Genomic DNA, 21,534 nt, shown 5'->3' on the forward strand with positions numbered 1-21,534 from the left:
GCGAAAAGATTACAAGTAAATGACTGAAATGATAATGGTTAATTTACTTTTAGAGGTTCAGAGTCCTTGCAGGAGCTTGGGCTGTCTCTAAGGTGATGTATAATTTTAGAACACCTACGATTGATATCTGAGGGGAAACGGGATTCGATGCAAGCCATGATACCTTTTTATCGAAAAATGATCCAGAAGTGATGTTGGTTTGGGCCAGAACCCACCTGAAGGTGGGGCCTCTGTATTCTAGATGGAACGGGCATGACCAAGGCCGGTGCTAGGGCCGTAGGACCCAAGGTGACCCTTCAGCCTTGCATCTCACTCGGTTATCTTTACAGTCCCTGCCCCCCAAATGATTACAATCACTCTAACATCACCCCTCCCAAAATTATCTCATGAAAATGCATAAATCATGTACCCACAACTGCTACAGTACAACACATGCATTCATTCTCTTAAATTTAACTTTATGATAAACCAAGGCGGCTCTTTTTGGGTTTCTAATAAGACCCACACAGCCATTCTGTAATCTCGTATCCCTAGTATTTATCATAACATGTCTTTGTTCAATGTTTTAACTGCAACCACTGGAAAAATTGCATAGCATTTAAATGATACTCAGTACATCATCAAACATTTTAAAATTATCGCCTCGAGTACTGACTAACAAACCAAATCCCCTTGTGTTGCCATTCAGCTCAATTAATAGTCATTCCTTGAATTTTAATTTCTGGATTGGACCAAAGGGAAATATATTCAAAAGCAGGCTATAAAAGCCCTAAATTGTGGGCCTTAGACCTCAAAATAGGAGTACAGCTTGTAGGGCCAACGATTGTGGTACTTGCCTTTTTAAGTTGTGTAGTCAACAACCCACATGGAGGAAATGGAGCTGTGATCGCTCTCTCCAGCAGTAACCATTTGGGTACATCTGTATCTAATCCGCTATAATCAAACCCATAGCATGCATGCGCACTTCAAACTCCGTGTTCCATGCCTCCATGGTGCCGTGCTCCCACATGCACAGTAGGACCCTGAGGCGGTTTCTCTATCCGTTCTCATAAGCATACGCGGCAATGGCTTCCCCCCTCCCACACCCCAGTTAGCTTGCGCCTTAACGAATGGAAAATGTCCAGGCCTCTAGGGGGTCAAGACACCGCTGCCAGGTGCACAGACAGGGACTAGAGGGATTTCCCCACTCCGAGGCTGGACCAGCAGTGGCAGCAGCCGTGGATTCATCAAGCAGCTGCGGGCATTTGCTAGGCCGGCAGGGGGAGCAGGGAAGGGGTGCTGCTGGACAGGGGGGAGGTAAAAGGAAGGGAGAAGGGCTGTTAGCACCCGTTAATGTAACGGGCTAAAAAACTAGTGTTGGAATAAACCAATACACCACAAAAAGCTACTAGAAAAGTAAAATGGTATAGTTTAAAATCTGGAAAAATTAACTCCTCCAAAATCTTTTGGCATTCTGAGTTTTCTTAGAGCAATGCGTGGTGGCTTCTCTTTCCATATAAAAATGAAGAATTTTACCCTCTCCGAGGTGAAGAGAACGAGAGGGCACTCACTAAAGTTAAAAGGGGATAGATTCCGTACAAATGTCAGGAAGTTCTTCTTCACCCGGAGAGTGGTGGAAATCTGGAACACTCTTCTAGAGGCTGTTATAGGGGAAAGCACCCTTCAGGGATTCAAGAAAAGGTTAGATAAGTTCCTGCTGGACCAGAACAAATGCAGGTAATGCTAGACTCAAATAGGGCACTGGTCTTTGACCTAAGAGCTGCCACGTGAGCGGACTGCTAGGCACGATGGACCACTGGTCTGACCCAGCAGTAGTTTTGTGAAAAGCATCTGTGCTGACTGAATTTCACTACACAGCTACAGCCAGGCCCGAGGAGAGGGTACGCAGCCGATACATCGCTCCAGGGTCTATGAAGCCCATGAAACATCACGAAAACCGAAACTTTGTCTCGAGAAGGAGACGTCCTTACAAACTTAAGACAAAGAACAGCGTGAGAATTTTCGCATACAAGCTCACGAAGCGTTGAGTGAGTGCGAAGCAATAGAAGGCGTGACCATGATAAAATACTTTTGAGTGACATAATACGGTGCATTCAAGATTCAGCGAACAAAAACTTGGGAAAGTGACTATCAACGTGTGTTCTCACGTGTTCATTCCTAGCATCAAACTTATTGCTCGGATTACTCCTCCTTGCTGTTCCTCCGAATCCCAGCAGGAAGAAGAAAACGGGAAACTAGCGATTATAAATATATTACTTTATTATTGCATTTATACCTATATATACTTATCTAAATTTATCTGTAATCTGATAATGGCAACTTAGTAAATGCGGGAATAACAGTTGGGCAACTGAAATGTTTACCAACGGTACAAAATGGGCCAATTTGGCTGTTAGGTCGTGCACACATCTATGCTCATGTAACTCCATTATATTTGAAATTCCATTGGTTACCAATGAAATTTAAAATCCTGATGCTGGCACATAGGGCATTCTTTGAGTTACAACCATTATATCTCTCTAATCTAGTGTTATTTTAGACACCTAGTTGAGATCTTTAAATGACAGAGTAGCTGTTCCCTGTATCTCAAAGGCCCACCTTGCCTCAACCAGAAATGGTGCATTTTTCTACTTAGTTCCAATATTGTGGAACAATTTACCAGTAGAGTTAAGGAAGGAAGAATCATTTCAAAATTTTACGAGACATCTAAAAGCACATTTTTTTCAAATGGCTCTTTCGAATTGAAGAATGGAATGGGGACCGCAATCTGCATTAATTTGTATTAATTTGTACTGATTCGTGTTGATTTGGATTTATTTATTTCATGTAACAGTTTTAGTAGATATGTTTTAGAAATGTTCATTTCTTTTCTTTCTTAAATATGATTAAGTTGTGATGTCAACCACTTTGATCCTTTTTGGCTTTATAGGCAATATAGAAAGATTTTAATAAATATAAACAATCTATGATTGTTATAAATAAATAATAATATACACACCTTCTTTGTACCTGGGCCCAGATTTTTTCTCGGGGGCCCTGGCTACAGCTTGACCATGGATTTTCTCAGGTTTTTGTGCTGAAAAGAAGGACTCCTCTGAGGTTGCCAAACACTATTGAACTCGCTCTGAGGTGGTGAAGACAAAGACTGTCTGATTTCAAGAAAGCTTGGGACAAGAATGTGGGATCTCGTAGGGAGAGGAGGAGATAATGGTTACTGCAGTTGGGCAGACTGGATGGGCCATTTGGTCTTTATCTGCCATCATGTTTCTATGTTTCTATGACCTCACAATGCAGGTGTAAAGAGCCTTAGCCTATAGGAAGAGGAGATGCAAATGTTAAGAGGGAGAGGAGGAGATTGTGGAAGCTGCAGATAGGCAAACTGGATGGGCCATTTGGCCTTTATCTGCCGTCATGTTTCTATGTTTATAGTATGGTGGAAGAGTCCAAAGACTGCAAAGTGGCTCAGACCCAGGCTGCCCAAACCCCATTATCTCACAGCCAGTCAGGTTTTCAAGAAATCCACAGGAACTAGGTGCGAGTAACATTTGCAAACATTAGAGGCCCAATATGTGCACAGTAACTTAGTAAAAAAAATGGCAGGTGAAGACCTATTTGGTCCATCCAGTCTTTCGAACAAGGTGGAATAAAATATGCATCATTGATCCTAATCTGTCTGCCATTTTATGGGCACAAACCCATAGAAGACTGCCTGGCAATGGACTTACTTCCCGACTAGAGTAGCCATCTAAACACTACTCCTGACCATCACAATCATCATGGAGCTCTTAAAAGCTTCAGTATCTATGGGATCACCAAGATTAAGGCACGATTTGACTCTGGATAACTGTACCGTTAACTTAGTAAAAATGAGTAACAATATACATCACAGTTCCAACCTTTTGGAGGGGAGTGTGGCGCTGTGGTTAGAGCTACAACCTCAGCATCCTGAGGTTGTTGGTTGTGCTCCTTTTGACCCTAGGCAAATCACTCAATCCTCCACTGCACCAGGTGCATTAGATCAGTGTTTTTCAACCTTTTTACACCCGTGGACCGGCAGAAATAAAGAATTATTTTGTGGACCGGCACACTACTAGGACTAAAATTTTAAAACCCCGCTTCCGCCCCATCTCCGCGAGCTCGGTCACCTCAGTAACTTTAGAAAAATAGACAAATATAGTGCAAAATATAGACAGCAGATATAAATTCTCAAAACTGACACGTTTTGATCACTAAATTGAAAATAAAATCATTTTTCCTACCTTTGCTGTCTGGTGATTTTGTGAGTCTTTCTGGTTGCGTTTCCTTCTGTCTGTGTATCCTTTCTTTCTGCACTCAAGCCCAAGAATTGTCCCTTTCTATTCCCTCCCTCTTTCCTTCCTATGTCCTTAGTGCCCCCGGTGCCCCCTTCCCATGTCTTTAGTGCCCCCGGTGCCTCCTTCCCATGTCCTTAGTGCCCCTTCCTGTCTTTAGTGCCCCCAGTGCCTCCTTCCTATGTCCCTCTCACTGCCTTCCACACTTTGTCCCACCCCCACCCCCGAAGCCAGCCTGCTTGCCTGACTACCTCCTTCCCGGCAAAAAAAAAAAAAAGCCTCCCTCCTTCCTGTCCCCTGCTCTTACCACCCTGCTACTGTTGCTGCTAAACCCAACAGGAAATCTTCTTTTCGATGTCAATTCTGACGTCGGAGCCCTGTTCTGGGCCAGCCAGGCAGCGATTGGCTAGCCCAGAACATCCTCTCCGACGTCAGAATTGACGTCGGAAAGAAGATTTCCTTTTGGGTTTAGCAACAGCAGCAGCAATCTTGCCGGCCCTCCGCAGACCGGCAGAAATTTCCTGCGGACCGGCGGTTGAAGAACAGTGCATTAGATCACAGTTCTTCAACCGCCGGTCCGCGGACCGGTGTCGGTCCGCAGAAAATTTCTGCCAGTCCGCGCAGGGCCGGCGAGATCAAGTCGGCAGTTAAATTTCCTGCCGACTGCGGTTCCTGCTCACTAATGTTCCTCCCAGCCTCAGGCGATTAAGACAGGCTGCTGACGTCGGGGCCTTCCCTCTCTGAGTCTCGCCTGTTCGGAAACAGGAAGTTGAAACAAAATAGGCGGGACTCAGAGAGTGAAGGTCCCGACGTGGCAGCCTGTCTTGATCACTGCCCCTGCCGAGTTGCTGAAGAGGGCCGCGGAGAGAGCTGCAGATTCAGGTGCAGGTGGAGGGAGATGGTCAGCGTGTGCGAGCAAGATCCTGGGGAGCCTTCACAGTGACTTCCTCACCTCCCACCAGCTCTCCTACTTGCCAGGGCAGTGATTTACCGGCAACTTCCTGCAGTTAAGTACTGAGAGCTGCTGGAAGGGGAGACAGCCACTGCAGGAGGCAGGGAAGCTGATGGATAAAGGGAGAGCTGTTACTGGACTTGGAGAGAGTTAGAAGGAGAGATGCTGCTGGGAGGGGAGGAGGGAAAGAGATGGGAAGAGAAGAGAGTTAATGTTGGATAGAGGGAGGAGGGAAGGGAGAAGGAGAGATGCTGCTGGAAGGGGAGGAGGGAAAGGGATGGGAAGAGAGTTAATGTTGGATAGAGGGAAGAGGGAATGGAAAGGAGAGATTCTGCTGGGAGGGGAGGAGGGAAAGGGATGGGAAGAGCGTTAATGTTGGATAGAGGGAGGAGGGAAGGGAGAAGGAAAAAAAGGAAGGAGGGAAGGGAGAAAGAAAAAAGGAAGAAAACAGCTGGCAGGGAGATTACAGGAGGGGAAGGGGGTCAGGGTGGAATGGAGAAATCAGATGAGGGAAAGGGGAGAGAGGAATGAGAAAGTAGAGAGACATTGATGCTGGAAAGGGGGGTAGCAGAGAAATGAGAGAGGGATAAAGATGCTAGATCTGGTGTAGGAGAGATAAAAATGAAGAAGGCAGTGAAGCTGGAATGAATGATGTAAAAAGGAGAGAGGAGGAACAGGCTGGATGGACAGGGAAGAGGGGAATAGAAATAAGTCAGATACATATGGAAGGGGGAGAGGGCAGACATTGGATGGAACGGGCAGATGCTGGAAGGAAAAGAGTGAAAAGAAGATGAAAGTAGAAACCAGAGACAGCAAAAGGTAGAAAAAAATAATTTTATTTCTATTTTGTCATTAGAATATATCAGATTTGAAATATATATCCTGCTAGAGACATAACTGGGGACTGCAGTATTCTGTTAGCATGATATTTCTATGTAGCATTCTATAATAACTTGGCTTGTTCAGTTTTCTTGATAGTAGAGGGGATATATGTGAAGGGGAGGGGAGACAGGGGTTTTGTTGGTCCGTGCTCTGTATATTTGTATTTTTAAAATCACAATTGTTCAGAATATTGTTTCTTTTTATACTTTAATAAAATACGTTCAATATAAAATCATAATTGCGGCTTGTGCAGATGGGATCAGATGGTTTGCGGGGACCGAGCTCGCGGAGATGGGGCGTAAACGGGGTTTTTAAATTTTAGTCCTAGTAGTTTGCCGGTCCACAAAATAATTATTTTATTTCTGCCGGTCCACGGGTGTAAAACGGTTGAAGAACACTGCATTAGATAGCTTGTGAACCCGCCAGGACAGACAGGGAAAATGCTTGAAGTTCCTGTATGTAAACTGTTTTGAGTGTGGCTGCATAACTACAAAAAAGGCAGTATACAAGTTCCTTTCCCCTTGCCAGAAAGATATCATGAGTAGCTTTCATGAATCTTCCAGGGGTAGTAGCGTTCAAATCCAAGCTAAAAGCCCACTTTTTTGAATCTGTTTTCAACTCCTAACTCCTACTCACTGCTGTCATTTCCTCTACCATAATCTCCCCAACCTCGAAATGTCCTGTCTAAATTAGATTGTAAGCTCTTCTGGGCAGGGACAGTCTATTGCAGTGGTCTCCAACTCAAACCCTTTGCAGGGCCACATTTTGGATTTGCAGGTACTTGGAGGGCCTCAGAAAAAAATAGTTAATATCTTATTAAAGAAATGACAATTTTGCATGAGGTAAAACCCTTTATAGTTTATAAATCTTTCCTTTTGGCTAATAATATTGACATTTATAGCTAAAGAGACATATGATCAAGAAACTTTTATTTTACTTTTGTGATTATGATAAACATACCGAGGGCCTCAAAATAGTACCTGGCGGGCCGCATGTTTGAGACCAATGATCTATTGTATGTTAAAATGTATAGCGCTGCGTACACCTTTCAGCGCTTTAGAAATAATAAATAGTGGTAGTAGTAGGATTGTGGCCAATGGTGCTATATTTCAGCAGGAACTTTAATCTAGTACCTCTTTTCTCACTCTGCTTTAAAAATGTTTATGCTCTGTAATGTGAAATTTGTAGGGTTCATTTGAATTTCGTGTTTGATCAAACCTTCTACAAATCAAAGGTGGTACAGGAAGCTGCAAGATGGATAGGATGGTAGGAACTACCAAAAGCAAGGCGAAAGACCGAAGTTGTAGATCCAAAGGTAAGTTTATTATTTCCAGAGTCTAGCGGCGGAAATAGAAAGACCCAACACTGCTGTGTTTCGGCATGAAAATGCCTACATCGGGGGGTCAAATGTTTCAGGATCAATTAGGTACAAACACAACTTTTCTTAACTGCATTTAAGAGACATTGTGTTTGTGCCTAATTGATCCTGAAATACTTGACCTCGGATGCAGGCATTTTCTTGCCGAAACACGGCTGTGTCGGGTCTTTCTGTTGGCGCCGCCAGACACTGACCGTCATAAACTTACCTTTGGAGAGGAGCCAAGGGACTCTGACTTTTTCTGCGCATCCGCATTTAATGCTCTTCTCCCTTTGGCTGCAGATGATGCGGTTTGCCTGGGATAACTACAAGCGCTACGCCTGGGGGAAGAACGAACTGAGACCATTAACGAAAAACGGGCACGTCGGGAATATGTTTGGTAAGTTCTGTGAAGCAATTTGGCTTGCAGAAATGTATCTTTTCTTCCTCCCCCCCCCAAAAAAAAGTACATGACTGGTTAACATCAAATATGCTATCTTTAAGTATCACAAAATCCAACACCATTCTTTTTTCTTAGAAGGATGGTCAGCACTTAGTATCACCAATTTCTATCGATCAAATTCCATTAGACTCTAACTCAACAGTAAAAATCCTAGGAATTCTCATTGATAATAATCTTACCTATCATCCACAAATTAGTGCTCTCATCAAAAACCGTTTCTATAAGTTAAGGATGATAAGATCTTTAGTTCCTCTCCTTGATCTTAAATCTCTCCAGATTTTAATTCATTCTCTTATAATATCTAAAATTGATTACTGTAATTCATTATATAAAGGTTTATACCAAAAGGACATTAGACGCCTTCAACTAGTACATAATACAGCAATAAAAATTATCACTAACTCAAAAAAATCTGATCATGTTACTCCTCTGTTGAAAAATGCCCACTGGCTTCCCATTCATCATCGGATCATCTATAAAATTGCCCTCCTTCCTTTCAAGACCCAGCAGACTAATGCACCAGCATTCATTGACAGACTACTTATTCCATATGATTCCCCTAGAATCTAAAGATCCTCATCACAATTTACCCTTAATGTTCCATCTTTAAAAATAATCAGTACTCATCGCTCATACATTTTCTCCATAAAAGCACCCACTATTTGGAACTACTACCTTTACGTTTAAGAGTAGAATGAAATTTGGTTAAATTTAAGAGCAGCTTAAAATGTTTCCTTTTTAAAGATGCATATGATTAATGTATCTGATTCAATTTTGATGTATTTTATACAATCTTAATTCACCTTTATCTTTCATCAATTTTAAAACTCTTCCTTATCCTTTCCCTCTGTTTTTAATTTTTTTCCCCACACTTCCCTTTTGTTTTATTCCTCTCTTCCTCCTTAGTATTGTCTTTGCTCATTATTTTATTTTTGATTTTAATTGTACAATGCTTTGAAATATATTGTAAAGCGTTTTATCAAATTTTAAATAAAGTATAAACTATATTCTCAAAAAGCAAAAGTGTGTTTTGATTGAGAACATTCTCTCATTCTAAGTAAGAATTAATGCATGGAAAGCCCTGGGCAGTAACTCTTTGCGGACTGTATAGAAACCCGGCTATATGGCTTAATCCAGTGCATAGGAAGGATGCTTCACTGAGGAAGCAAAAGTCCTCTGTCCTTCAGCCTTCTCTCCAGCTGTTGTCACCGACTTTGACTTCCTTTAATTATTTCCTCTCTCCAACACCATCCCCCCTTCACTGTTTGCCAACATCCAGCCCACCTCGAATTGAGAGGGCAATGTTTCTTTTGGGTAGGGAGAACGAGAGGGCACTCTTTAAAGTTGAAAGGGGATAGATTCCGTACAAACCCAGAGAGTGGTGGAAAACTGGAACGCTCTCCCGGAGGCTGTCATAGGGGAAAACACCCTCCAGGGATTCAAGACAAAGTTAGACAAGTTCCTACTGAACAAGGACATACACTGGTAGGGCTAGTCTCAGTTAGGGCGCTGGTCTTTTACCAAAAGGGCCGCCGCATGAGCGGACTGCTGGGCATGATGGACCACTGGTCTGACCCAGCAGCGGCATCTCTTATGTTCTTATAAGTTATGTTAGAAAGGTTTCCCCTCTGCTTCAGTCAGTGTGGGACTCTGCTGCATCTCTGTTCTTCTCTACAAACCTGAGTCTTTTTATAATCTTCCTTTATGATTCTTGCCCTTGTCATATTTCAGAGTTTTCAGATTTAAAATATGATTGATTTTATGTTTTTTCTCTGTAAATTGTTGAGGCTCCCTTTAAATTTAATGGGGTGTGATGCGACATGGTACTTTAGTTCAAAGTGGACTAACAATTAGAACTGATCTACAGAAATCATTCAGTCAGAGTTACAAATTCAGCTTCTGAAACAAATAAGTCTTCAATCTTTTCTGGAAAAAATAAATGCATAGGTTCAATCCTTATTGCAATCAGTAAGGAAGACCAAAATCGAACTGCCTGGTAAGGAAAAGCTAATTGTAAAGATTGCTGTGATACCAGAAAATATCTCAGGTTGCATGTACAAGTATTTGGAAGCCCAGATCTTATTGGTATAAAGCGGTAGACCTAGAAGGCTGTGGATTTTACTGCCTCTGCTTTTGCATTGATTATTCCAGGTCTTGGTTGAGATTAGGTGCCTGGTTGAAGGGCTGAGGTGGTGATTCAGTGGCCTTTCAGATCCAATCTTGCACTCCTCGGGCCAGTCTGTGTTGGGAGATGCAGAGGCAGCGTTTAGGGGAAGTGGCCACATCTTGTGGCTGGATTTGGGATCCCAGGGATTTTGAGGAAGCCTTGGTCCATGGCTTCTGACTGAGGACTGTCACGGCAGCAACAGGGTTAGCTTGAACTGGAGGAGGATGTCAGTTAAGAGAAAGATGCAACCCAACAAGGGTCACTTCAGGTTGAGCTGAGCACAGGATGAGAAAGAGAAAAAAGAGCTCGTTGAGTCCTTGTGTTGACACGTCTTCTCTTGGCGAGGGCTCGGAGCCCTTCCTGGTCTTCCTTCTGCACAGCTGGTGGCCTGCTTCTGGACTCACAAAATCCATCAGTTCACGGCCCAGGATTCAACCCTGCAAGCCCTTTGTAGCTTCCTCCGTTCATCCTTGCAGACTTCAGCACTTCTAGACATACTGTGTCTCTTCAGGGCCCTGTCATCTTTAATTACAGCCGTTGTTTATTAATCCTTTAAGACTCCCCTTCGGGCACTTCCACCACCTTTCGCTTTCTGCCCCTGCGGTTTTTATTCTCCATCTTCTTTAAAGTGGAATCCTTTGTCAATTTTATTTTCTCTTAATACATCCCACTGCAGCACGCTGTGTGCTGATGGTATGAGATTTTCCAGGGGCTCTATAAATCGCACGCCACTCTCTATAGCTACATGGAATATGAAAAAAAGACATTAAGAGGTACAGTCGCATGCAGCGCGCCGAGACACAGACTCCTGAGATGCATACGGTAGTGATGAATGAGGGTAGACGCTGACATTTATCTTTGAAGCCTGGAAAAACACTGAGGCAAATTATTGTCTATGGATGTAGTTCCGGGTATGATATTAAATAAGTCTGAAGTAAAACTGGACAAGTTGTTTTTACAAGGACGGTGGTGGCTGTTGCTGTAAGGCTGGGATGTCAAAGTCCCTCCTCAAGGGCCGCAACCCGGTTGGGTTTTCAGGATTTCCCCAATGAATATGCATGCGATCTATTTGCATGCACTGCTTTCATTGTATGCTAATAGATCTCATGCATATTCATTGGGGAAATCCTGAAAACCCGACTGAATTGCGTCCCTCGAGGAGGGACTTTGACACCCCTGCTGTAAGGGAAAGTGTTGATTTAAAGCGATCATCGTATGTGGTGTCAGGAAGGTTTTCTTGCCAAGTCGGAGTTGCTCACGGATGTTGGCAGTTTTCTTCACATTTTACCAGATTGCTTGACTTTGTAAAGACCGAATAAATCGTTAAGAGCGGAGAATGGTATGTATGGTTACTAGATGTCCAGATTTCCCTGGACATGTCTAGGGGTCTGGACAGCTTTTCAAAACCCGGCACTTTGTACTGAGATTCTGTAGTTGTACAGAACATTGCTTAAAATGCATTTTTTTTTTTTTGTTCAAGCCTTTTATTGATATTGGAAATTCTTAAAGACTCTAAGATGTGTAATCAGTTGCTGAAGAAGAGATTGAGATTAAATAAGAAGGGAGGATTTCCCTGTTTTTATTGAATTTGATTGTTTTATTCTGGTTTTAGCTCATTTAGAAGTTATGTCTTGTTTATCGATATTATGAATGTTTTATTGTGAGCTGCTTAGATTTTAAACGGATTATAAATATTTAAAATAAAATAAATAAATTTCCTTATGGACTATCAATAAAAATTCCCCTATGGCAGACACACAAAAAAAAGTAATTTTGACTGGTGCTATGGTCTTTTTTTTTTTTTTAATAATAATAATAATAATAACCACCGATCAAAAACTTCAGGGTCCAGTGGTTTAATAAATCCAATAAGTAGATTTGCAGCTGTGTAATCATGAGATGCGCTTTTACATTCAGTGTCGACAGTCCTGACCAGGCAGGCCCATTGTGAAGAAAGAACTGGGAGACCACTAGAATTCTCTTGGGCTCATCTTTTCAAGTCTGAAAGCCTCTAGCTTCCAGATTTTTGTATTTACAGTAAGAATATGGTCTTTGAAAATATAGGAACTGCCAGCAACAGATTCATTCCTCTGAAATGTAGAACGCCTTGATATAGTCCCCTGACTCAAGTGCAGCTTCTGTTATCCATGTCCAGAATTTTATATTTTTATTCACTTTTCTGTACTGTTCTCCCAGGGGAGCTCAGAATGGTTTACATGAATTAATTCAGGTACTCAAGCATTTTTCCCTGTCTGTCTAATGTACCTGGGGCAATGTGAGGGGGGGGAGAGAATTAAGTGGCTTGCCCAGGGTCACAAGGAGCAGTGTGGGTTTGAACCCAAAATCCCAGCATGCTGAGGCTATAGCTTTAACCACTGGGCCATTCTAGAAATCAAAATGTAGTAAAAGCCATTGTGACATCACTGATGAGGTTGGCTCTTAGGCATTGGTGGAATGAGGCATTATGATGTCATACTACCAGCTCTGGTTATCAGAGGCTAAAACTCTTCACATTATTTATTTATTCAATTTTCCATACTGTTCTCCCAGGGAAGCTCAAAACGGTTTACATGAATTTATTCAGGTACTCAAGCATTTTTCCCTCTCACAATCTTTCTAATGTACCTGGGGCAAGTCTGACAAAGATGGTAAAACAAAATTTACAAAGCATGGTAAAAATATAATATGACCAAACATTTATATATTTATATACTCATGTGGTTTACATTCAGCTACTCAAGCATTTTCCCTGTCTGTCCAAAGCTACTATTATATCCAGTGGTCTAACTTTTCATGCTTGATTTTAAAAATGATCCCTTCCAATTCTGTGCACAGTGACACCACCTGCATCAAATCAGGGCTATACCAAGGGTTGTGCAAGGGAATTGGGGGTGCTAAAATGTCTCTCCTTAGCTGGTGTGCATTGGGCACCAAGTGGCACGTCACACAGGGCATGATTTTGGTTTGCTGTACTGCTGCATTAAAGGAGCTTGTGGCTGTTGGAAATCAAGATGGCCGCCCCCGAGTGCATTTCATTTTATTTTATAACTCTATTTTTGTCATAAACCTGAAAGGCTTAGAACGAGGGTACAGATTTTTATTTGTATATCTTGTTGTTTGCGAGATCTTTTCAAGGCCGATGGCATGAAATGACATCAACGCTTTGGTGCAATCATTTGGACAGAAAGATAAAAGTGAAAGGTCTAGTTATCATTGTATGGCCTTAAATCCTTTTAATTTTTGCAATACAGGGGGACTTCGAGGTGCTACCATCGTGGATGCATTAGATACCCTTTACGTCATGGAGCTTAAAGAGGAGTTCCAGGAGGCGAAGGAATGGGTGGAAAAGGGTCTTGATCTGAATGTGGTGAGTTTATGCTGGGAATGATAGGGAGGTCTGCTTTACAAGAACAAAGAGGATTCTTGATGTCAGCACTTGGCTGCTTAAGCCAGAAATGAGCAAACCTTTTTTTTTGTTCAAGGGTCACAGTTGGAGGTGTAATGGGGTTTGAGGGTTGGTAGGGGTCTGCGATCTGGAGTCTGAGGAGACAGGGTGGTCTTCCTGCCCTTTTTGCAAACAGCTCCTGTCATCCCCTTCCCACCTGTCTGAAGAGAGTTGAATTGATTATTTTCTTTTTTTTTTTTTTTAGTTCAACAATTTTATTGAGTTTTATATATATGTAAAGAACGTTACAGATAGTATCAATGCTTCCCAAAAGGGAAGCATAAACGAAGAAGCAAACAACACAAGCCAAGAATATTAAAGTGCAGTAGAATGGATTCATGGCAATGAAATGTCCAAGGGATATAACCAATACTGCTATACAGGATCAAATGCATATATAATCAGTACAGTAGAAGTACAAGTTAGATGAGATATATAGCGAGGTAAGAAAATAAATGAGATATTTTATGAAAAAGCAAAGAACATCAAAGGTCAGAATTACAATGTTCCAGGAGTAAAGCCCAGGTTTTGGTGTAGGTGGATATCGAGTTATGTCTTTCAGCGATATGTCATTCAAATTTAACATGTAAGGAAACAGAATTCCATCAGTGATTAAATTCAAGTTTTGAGGAGTCTTTCCAGTTTTGAAGAATAATCTTAATAGCTATAAACATCAAGGTTATCAGAAGGCGGTCATGATATACAGAGAGAGGAGAGGTTAATGCAATAGAACCAGTAATTAATATGTCAAAGGTAAAAGGGTAATATGAAATATTTTAGTTATCATAGACCAAATTGCAGACCAAAAGGTTTGTACATGAGGACAGGAGAAAAGCATATGGTATAGGGAGCCATCCAGTGATTATTTTCAATGTACGTCCCACCTTTAGCAATCACCATCACCTAAAAAAAAAAAGCTTACATCAATAATCCAAATTGGATTATTGCAACTCACTCTACAAGGGAATTGCACAAAAGGAAATTAGAAGATTGCAAATAATACAAAATACTGCAATAAAAATAATTACAAGAACAAGGAAATTTGACCACGTTACGCTCCTGCTAAAGAATGCCCACTGGTTACCCATTAACCACAGAATCACCTACAAACTAGCTTTAATAACTTTTAAGGTACAACTAGTTAAGGCCCCACTATTTTTGGACAGAGTGATTATCCCTTATAATCTCTTTCGTACCCTAAGATCAGAGGATAAAAACCTTCTTAATATACCATCTTTGAGAACCATAAATACTAGGCGTAACACTCTCTTCTCAGTCGCAACCCCTCGAATTTGGAGTCTATTACCGACCCAGGTGAGGGAAGAAAAAACCCTAGATAAATTCAAAGGGAAATTAAAAAGCCACCTCTTTAGGGATGCCTTTGAATAAGAACCCTTCTGAGTTCAATTTGACTTTGAAGAACCTCAATTCACGCAAGACCTTCTGTTTGTAAAGTTACAGGTCGTCGTCAACTTACGACCTGTGCGACCGTTCGACTTTACAACGCTTTTCCCCAGCCCATACTAATAACAGTTTTTACCCCTCCCCACCTACCTTTTCCCTGGTGGTCCAGCGGTGTATCCTGCCTGAGCCCCTCCTGCCGATATCAGAAGCCAGCAACGCACCCGGGCCGGCACACTGTCACAGGGTCGCCCCTGTTCCTAGTGAGGAAGCCTTGCCAGAGAAGGGAAATAGGGTTAAAACCCTTGCAAGTATTCCTAAACCGGCTAGGGAGAGTCCCAAAGCAGCCCCTAGGAACACTTATAAGCCAAGCTTTCCAACACTGAAACCTCCTAAAGCCCTGCCTAAAGCGGGCAGATCTGGTTTAGCTTTACCTAAGAAAGGTATAAAGAAACAAGTGGAAAGACTACATTTCCCAGCAGGCCTAGAGCCAGGAGCAGGAAAGAGCAGGGTTGGAATACAAGCCACTTCCAATCAGTCCCAAATTGGTTTAGGCCAGGTGAGGAACTCTGTGAGAGCAGGCTACACCAACACACCTGCAGGAAGGATTAATCAGCTTCCTGCAGTGAGAGAAAAGGGAGTAGCTTTCTCAAAGCAGGAGAGCCAGCTCTAGAAGCAGTGGGTGCACCAGCCTCAGAGGACATACCGGCTCCCAACCCAGCAAGCCAGAGCCAGTCAGCTGGTTGCAATTTACAGATTGCCAGCTCAAGGCATTAAGAAGCCACAGTCTACCTCCTGGCTACCAGACCGGGCAGAGGTGGGTGATACAGAAGTCACAGAGAGTGGTGAAACCGTGTTTGGGCAGGACATTGAGTTAGCTGATGAAGACTTTGCACATGATATGGAGATAGATGAAACAGAGCAGCCCATTGTTGAAAGTATGGAAACAAGCTGATCCTTTCCTGTTATGGCAGCTAGGAGAAAATGTGGAATGTGTACTACCTTAAGACAAGGCTGGAAAGTTTTTGGGTTTGAAGAAAGCTTTACATAGTAACATAGTAGATGACGGCAGATAAAGACCCGAATGGTCCATCCAGTCTGCCCAACCTGATTCAATTTAAAAATTTTTTTATTTTTTTTCTTCTTAGCTATTTCTGGGCTAGAATCCAAAGCTTTACCCGGTACTATGCTTGGGTTCCAATTGCCGAAATCTCTGTTAAGACTTACTCCAGCCCATCTACACCCTCCCAACCATTGAAGCCCTCCCCAGCCCATCCTCCACCAAACGGCCATACACAGACACAGACCGTGCAAGTCTGCCCAGTACTGGCCTTAGTTCAATATTTAATATTATTTTCTGATTCTAAATCCTCTGTGTTCATCCCACGCTTCTTTGAATTCAGTCACAGTTTTACTCTCCACCACCTCTCTCGGGAGTGCATTCCAGGCATCCACCACCCTCTCCGTAAAGTAGAATTTCCTAACATTGCCCCTGAATCTACCACCCCTCAACCTCAAATTATGTCCTCTGGTTTTACCATTTTCCTTTCTCTGGAAAAGATTTTGTTCTACATTAATACCCTTTAAGTATTTGAACGTCTGAATCATATCTCCCCTGTCTCTCCTTTCCTCTAGGGTATACATATTCAGGGCTTCCAGTCTCTCCTCATACGTCTGTCAGTTTGAAAGTGGCCCCCACAATATTAGGTGGTAGGGGTTAAGTGAAACGCCAGGTCCCAGGTTCAGTTCCTTCACAGAAGTTTCATTAGGGATAGAATCAAATAAGAAGCACAGCCAGGGGTGTTTGCATAAAGAATATATTATAGAAATAGTCTTACAGAAAAGTAATATTTATAAGCATTACAATTAAGCAGAGAGCAAGCAGTCTCACTGCCTTACAGAGGTCAGAGGCAGAGAGGGACATAGAAGCTTGCAGTTCTAGGAAGCTTCGTGTTCCATAGATAAAGGGAAGGACAGACAGAGAGAGGGAGAGCCAAGACAGAACCAGAGTGCCGAGCAAAGAGCCAAGAGATAGCTCCATAGACAAAGAGAGAGCTAACTTGATAGAGCAGAGAGCAGGCTTTTATACCTTGGAATCTTATTCTGAATAGAGAAAATATTGTATCTCCCAGTATCTTTCTGTTTAGAATTTGTAAACTGTTTGAGACAATGGTTAATTTAATTGCTAAGGAGGGTGAGATACCTGTAAGCATGGTGATGGGATTAAGTCTCTGGCTTGATCTGTGCACCATTGTCCTAAGCACCCTCTTAATCAGACATTAACACCTTTTAGCTAGCCATGATTCAATCAGGGCTACTTGAAACTTAAAATATATCAATCAGGGCTACTTAAAACAGTTTCCCTGCACTAAGGGTCTATCTGCCTTCCCATGCCAGGGTCAGATTGATATAATCTCCCAGAGGCCTCTAGGCTGACATCTCCCATAATTTTTTTATTTTTATTCTTTGAAATGAGGGCAAGCTTGTGGTACCCTCGCTTACCTCCAACAGTACGTCCCCTGTCTTGCAGAATCTCCAAGCTATGAAGATAGGTTGTAAACAGTTCCCATTACGAGTTCAAACCTCTGTCTTAGGTCGTATAGGCCATAATCTGGGCGGGGATCCCAGTATGCCTATATCTTACCCGTCGTTGAGCGAGTGAACGGTGCATAATGGATGAAGCTTTTTCAGGAGGTTCAGGTATAAAGGTACCAAGATGTCATAAGAGAGAGTATCTAAGTATGGGATATGGGATAATATTATATCTGACCCTGGTAATGGTAATGCAATAGGCCATGCCAAATTAAAACCAAATTAGGACCAAATTAGCAAGTGTCAGAAAAGATACTGGAAATACATGTATAACTGCCTTAAAAGTTAGAGGAAAGCTTGTATGATAAGCGTTGTAAAGAAATGTACATGTGTTTCACTTTACAGCAAAGAAAAATCATAATAATACATAACAAAATTTGTACAATAATTAAGATAATGATAGGGTGAATTAAAACATTAAATACGTGGTTTGCAGTGGGCGAATACCCAAAGAAAAGTTCCCAAACTGAGACATGAGCGTCTCTTAGCAAATTTTCTACAGTTTGTGCAATCTGTCCATTTTCAAAAGTGATAGTATGATTAACTTCTTTGGAGGTTTTCTTAAGTTGTTCAATGTAAGTATGGAGTTCAGTAAAGTTCAGCAGCTTGTGGAATGTGCAATCTGTCCATTTTAAAAAGTGATAGTATGAATCACTTCTTTGGAAGTTTTCTTAAGTTGTTCAATGTAAGTATGGAGTTCAGTAAAGTTCAGCAGCTTGTGGAATGTCTCATTCCACATTCCAAGAGGTAGTGGATGTACAGCACAAGAAATAAAGTCTGGAATGTCCATAGAATAGGTTAAATAGGAGGAATTGTACAGCAAAGCGTTCTTAGGAAGGTGGCTATATCCGATGAACAGGAAACATTGTGTACAGCATGTGTGGAAAAGTCTTTGCAGTCAGGGTGCATGAAGATGAATTAGTCCAGCAAGAACCGGCAGTCTCTTTAAACTGATGAGGTTCACACTTGAAATGAAAGGATGTTTGCACAGGATCTGATGTTTGCACAGGATCAGTCAAGTCACTGGAAACTGGTGGTGTTCGCCCTTGAGATGAAATGATGTCTGTGCATACAGGGAGGGATTTGAAAAGAGTCCCGATTAGAGGTCTGCACGGGAACGGGGATCGCGGGGATCCCGCGGGTCCCGCGGGGATCCCGCGGGTTCCCCCCCTGGCCCACGGGACTCCCACGGGGACGCCCCCTGGCCCACGGGACTCCCACGGGGATGCCCCCCTGACCCACGGGACTCCCACGGGGACGCCCCCTTGCCCACGGGACTCCCACGGGGATGAAAACAACCTACCTAAATTCTGGCGATGCAAGCATGCAGATTACAAATCTGGCGTCGTGTCGGGAAATAGCCATGTTGAGCAGTGAGCTCAGCACGTACACAGATGAAAGCCTTGCTTGCTGATTGGTCCGGCGGCCCCGCCCCACCGTGCCGCCGGACCAATCAGCAAGCAAGGCTTTCATCTGTGTACGTGCTGAGCTCACTGCTCAGCATGGCTATTTCCCGACGCGGGCATTAGGCTGTTTTTTGTCATTTCGGGTGGGGGATGGCAGCGGCAGCAGCAGCCTGAAAAAGAAATCATCCTGGCCGGGTTCGGTGTCATGCTCCGGAGCTTCTACAGCCTTCCTATCTCCCTCTCCCTTCTACCTGCGGCTCTCTTCGGCAACTCAGCAGCAGCTTCTGACGTCGGGGCCTACCCTCTGCGAGTCCCGCTTGTTTCAACTTCCTTTTTCCACAAAGGCGGGACTCGTAGAGGGAAGGCCTCGATGTCGGCAGCTTGTCTTGATCACCGCTGCTGACGAGTTGCTTAAGAGAGCCGCGGAGCAGGGGGGTGTTGCCAGGTGCAGGTAGAAGGGAGAGGGCCAGATGCAGGACTCGTGGGTGAGGGAGGAGAAGAGAGAGGGGAGAGAAACAAAAGGAAATATTTCATACTGGGTTGGGCCGGAGTGGAGGGAGGGTGGAAAGATTCTGGCTACAGGGTGCATTAACAAAGGAAAAGGGGGGAAAGCTGAAAATGGAGATAGTGACACAAAGAAGAGAAAGGGTAAGCAGGACCTTCTGAATAAGGATAGAGATACAGAGGGGACATGAAGAGGAGGTGAAATAGAGACATAGAAGTAATGCTGAAAAAGTGTGTGTGGGGGGGGGAGATAAAGACATTGAAAGGGCAAATGGTGAATATGGGGTAAAGACAAGGACAGAGACAAATGAAGATTCTGAAAAAGTGGTGAGATAGGGATATAGGTGAGATGGACACAAAGAAGGGTGATGCTGGAAAATAGGTGGAATGGTAATTCTGACAGACACAGAAGGGAAATGCTGGATCAAGGAGAGATGGGGCTCAGGCTGGATGGAATGAGGAGAAATGCCTTGTTGGCCCGGAACTTCCTCTCCTACGTCAGAATTGAAGTCAGGGAGCGGAATGCTGGTCAGCGCGACGCTTCTGCAGGGAAAGCTTGGGACAGCGGTGGCTTGGGGACTATTCCCCGATGGCGGTGGCAGCAAACCGAGTGGCTTGGGGGAGGGCACGGAGAAAGAAAGAAAGGGGGCAGACAGAGAGACAGAAAGAAGGGGGAACAGGGAGACAGAAAGAAAAAGTTGGGGGAGAGAATGAGGTCTGGAGGAGAGGAAACATACAGGAGGCTGAAAGAAAGGAAGAAAGATTGGATGCACAGTCAGAAGAAGAAAGTGCAACCAGAGACTCATGAAATCACCAAACAGCAAAGATAGGAAAAATGATTTTATTTTCAATTTAGTGATCAAAATGTGTCTGTTTTGAGAATTTATATCTGCTGTCTATATTTTGCACTATGGCTCCCTTTTACTAAACCGCAATATTGTTTTTTAGCGCAGGGAACCTATGAGCATTGAGAGCAGCGCGAGGCATTCAGCGTAACTCCCTGTGCTAAAACCTACTATTGTGGTTTAGTAAAAAGGGAGGGGGTGTATTTGTCTATTTTTGTATTTTGTTACCGAGGTGACATTGCATAGAGTCATCTGCCTTGGGAAATGTATATGGCAGATATCTTTGTTTTGTGTTCAAAAGAAAAGGAAATGCATTTCTGGTTTTATTTCTACAGTGTTGAAGTACTTGTTGGCCCTTGCTGTGACTGGTGGGGATCCCCAAGCACCGCCAGCAGAGGACCTCCTCTAGAGATGGTCAGAACTCCCCTCCACCAAGCGCAGCAGTCGCTGGCAGCATCCATGAGCCACTGAGGTGCCAGCATCTGTGACTCAGGGACGCTACTGCTGCCTGCCAAGCTTGGCAAAAGGGACCCCAGGCCAACTGCAAAGGAAGTCCTCAGCTGACAGTTTGTGGGTTCTCATCAGCTGAGTATTTATATTTTATATTTACATTAGAGGTTCTGGTAGAAACCCATTTACAAAGTATGTATTCTTCCCAATTAATATTTCCAAATTAATAGTCTCTTTGCTTATTTGTAAATGGGTCTCTACCAGAGCCTTTAATTCAGTAGCATAATTAAATAAAATAACTATTTCTGAAGTTTATAGGGAAGGATGGTGACGGAGGGGATTCCTCGCGGGGATGGGTGGGGACGGAGGGGATTCCTCGCGGGGACGGGTGGGGACGGAGGGGATTCCTCGCGGGGACGGGTGGGGACGGAGGGATTCCTCACGGGGACGGGTGGGGACGGAGGGATTCCTCATGGGGACGGGTGGGGATGGGTGGGATTTTGGCGGGGACGGGTGGGGACGGGTGGGATTTCTGTCCCCGCGCAACTCTCTAGTCCCGATATCATTCAGCAGCTGTACTCCAGTGTGATCCAAATAAGAGATAGAAAATGGAAGAGAAAACATGTTGCCTGTACTGAATGTAGAGAGAGAGAAACCAGGTTGCCTGTACTGAATGCATAGAGAGAGAGAGACTAGTTGCCTGTACTGAATGTGGCAACATGTAACAATATTAATGCATTTACTTGTTATAGTTATGGCA

General features: G+C 43.3%; 1 protein-coding gene across 1 annotated transcript in view; it reads left to right on the top strand.

Moving 5' to 3' along the window:
• MAN1C1 (mannosidase alpha class 1C member 1) overlaps positions 1 to 21,534 on the top strand; it is a 119,430-nt gene that overhangs the window by 43,798 nt on the left and 54,098 nt on the right. Inside the window, exons 3-4 of the mRNA XM_033956943.1 lie at positions 7,805 to 7,901; positions 13,383 to 13,498. Of these exons, the coding sequence (XP_033812834.1) occupies positions 7,805 to 7,901; positions 13,383 to 13,498 (213 nt within the window). The remainder of the gene's footprint in view (positions 1 to 7,804; positions 7,902 to 13,382; positions 13,499 to 21,534) is intronic.

Source organism: Geotrypetes seraphini, chromosome 8 (genome assembly GCF_902459505.1).
Source record: "Geotrypetes seraphini chromosome 8, aGeoSer1.1, whole genome shotgun sequence".
In the NCBI taxonomy this organism is placed as follows: domain Eukaryota; kingdom Metazoa; phylum Chordata; class Amphibia; order Gymnophiona; family Dermophiidae; genus Geotrypetes; species Geotrypetes seraphini.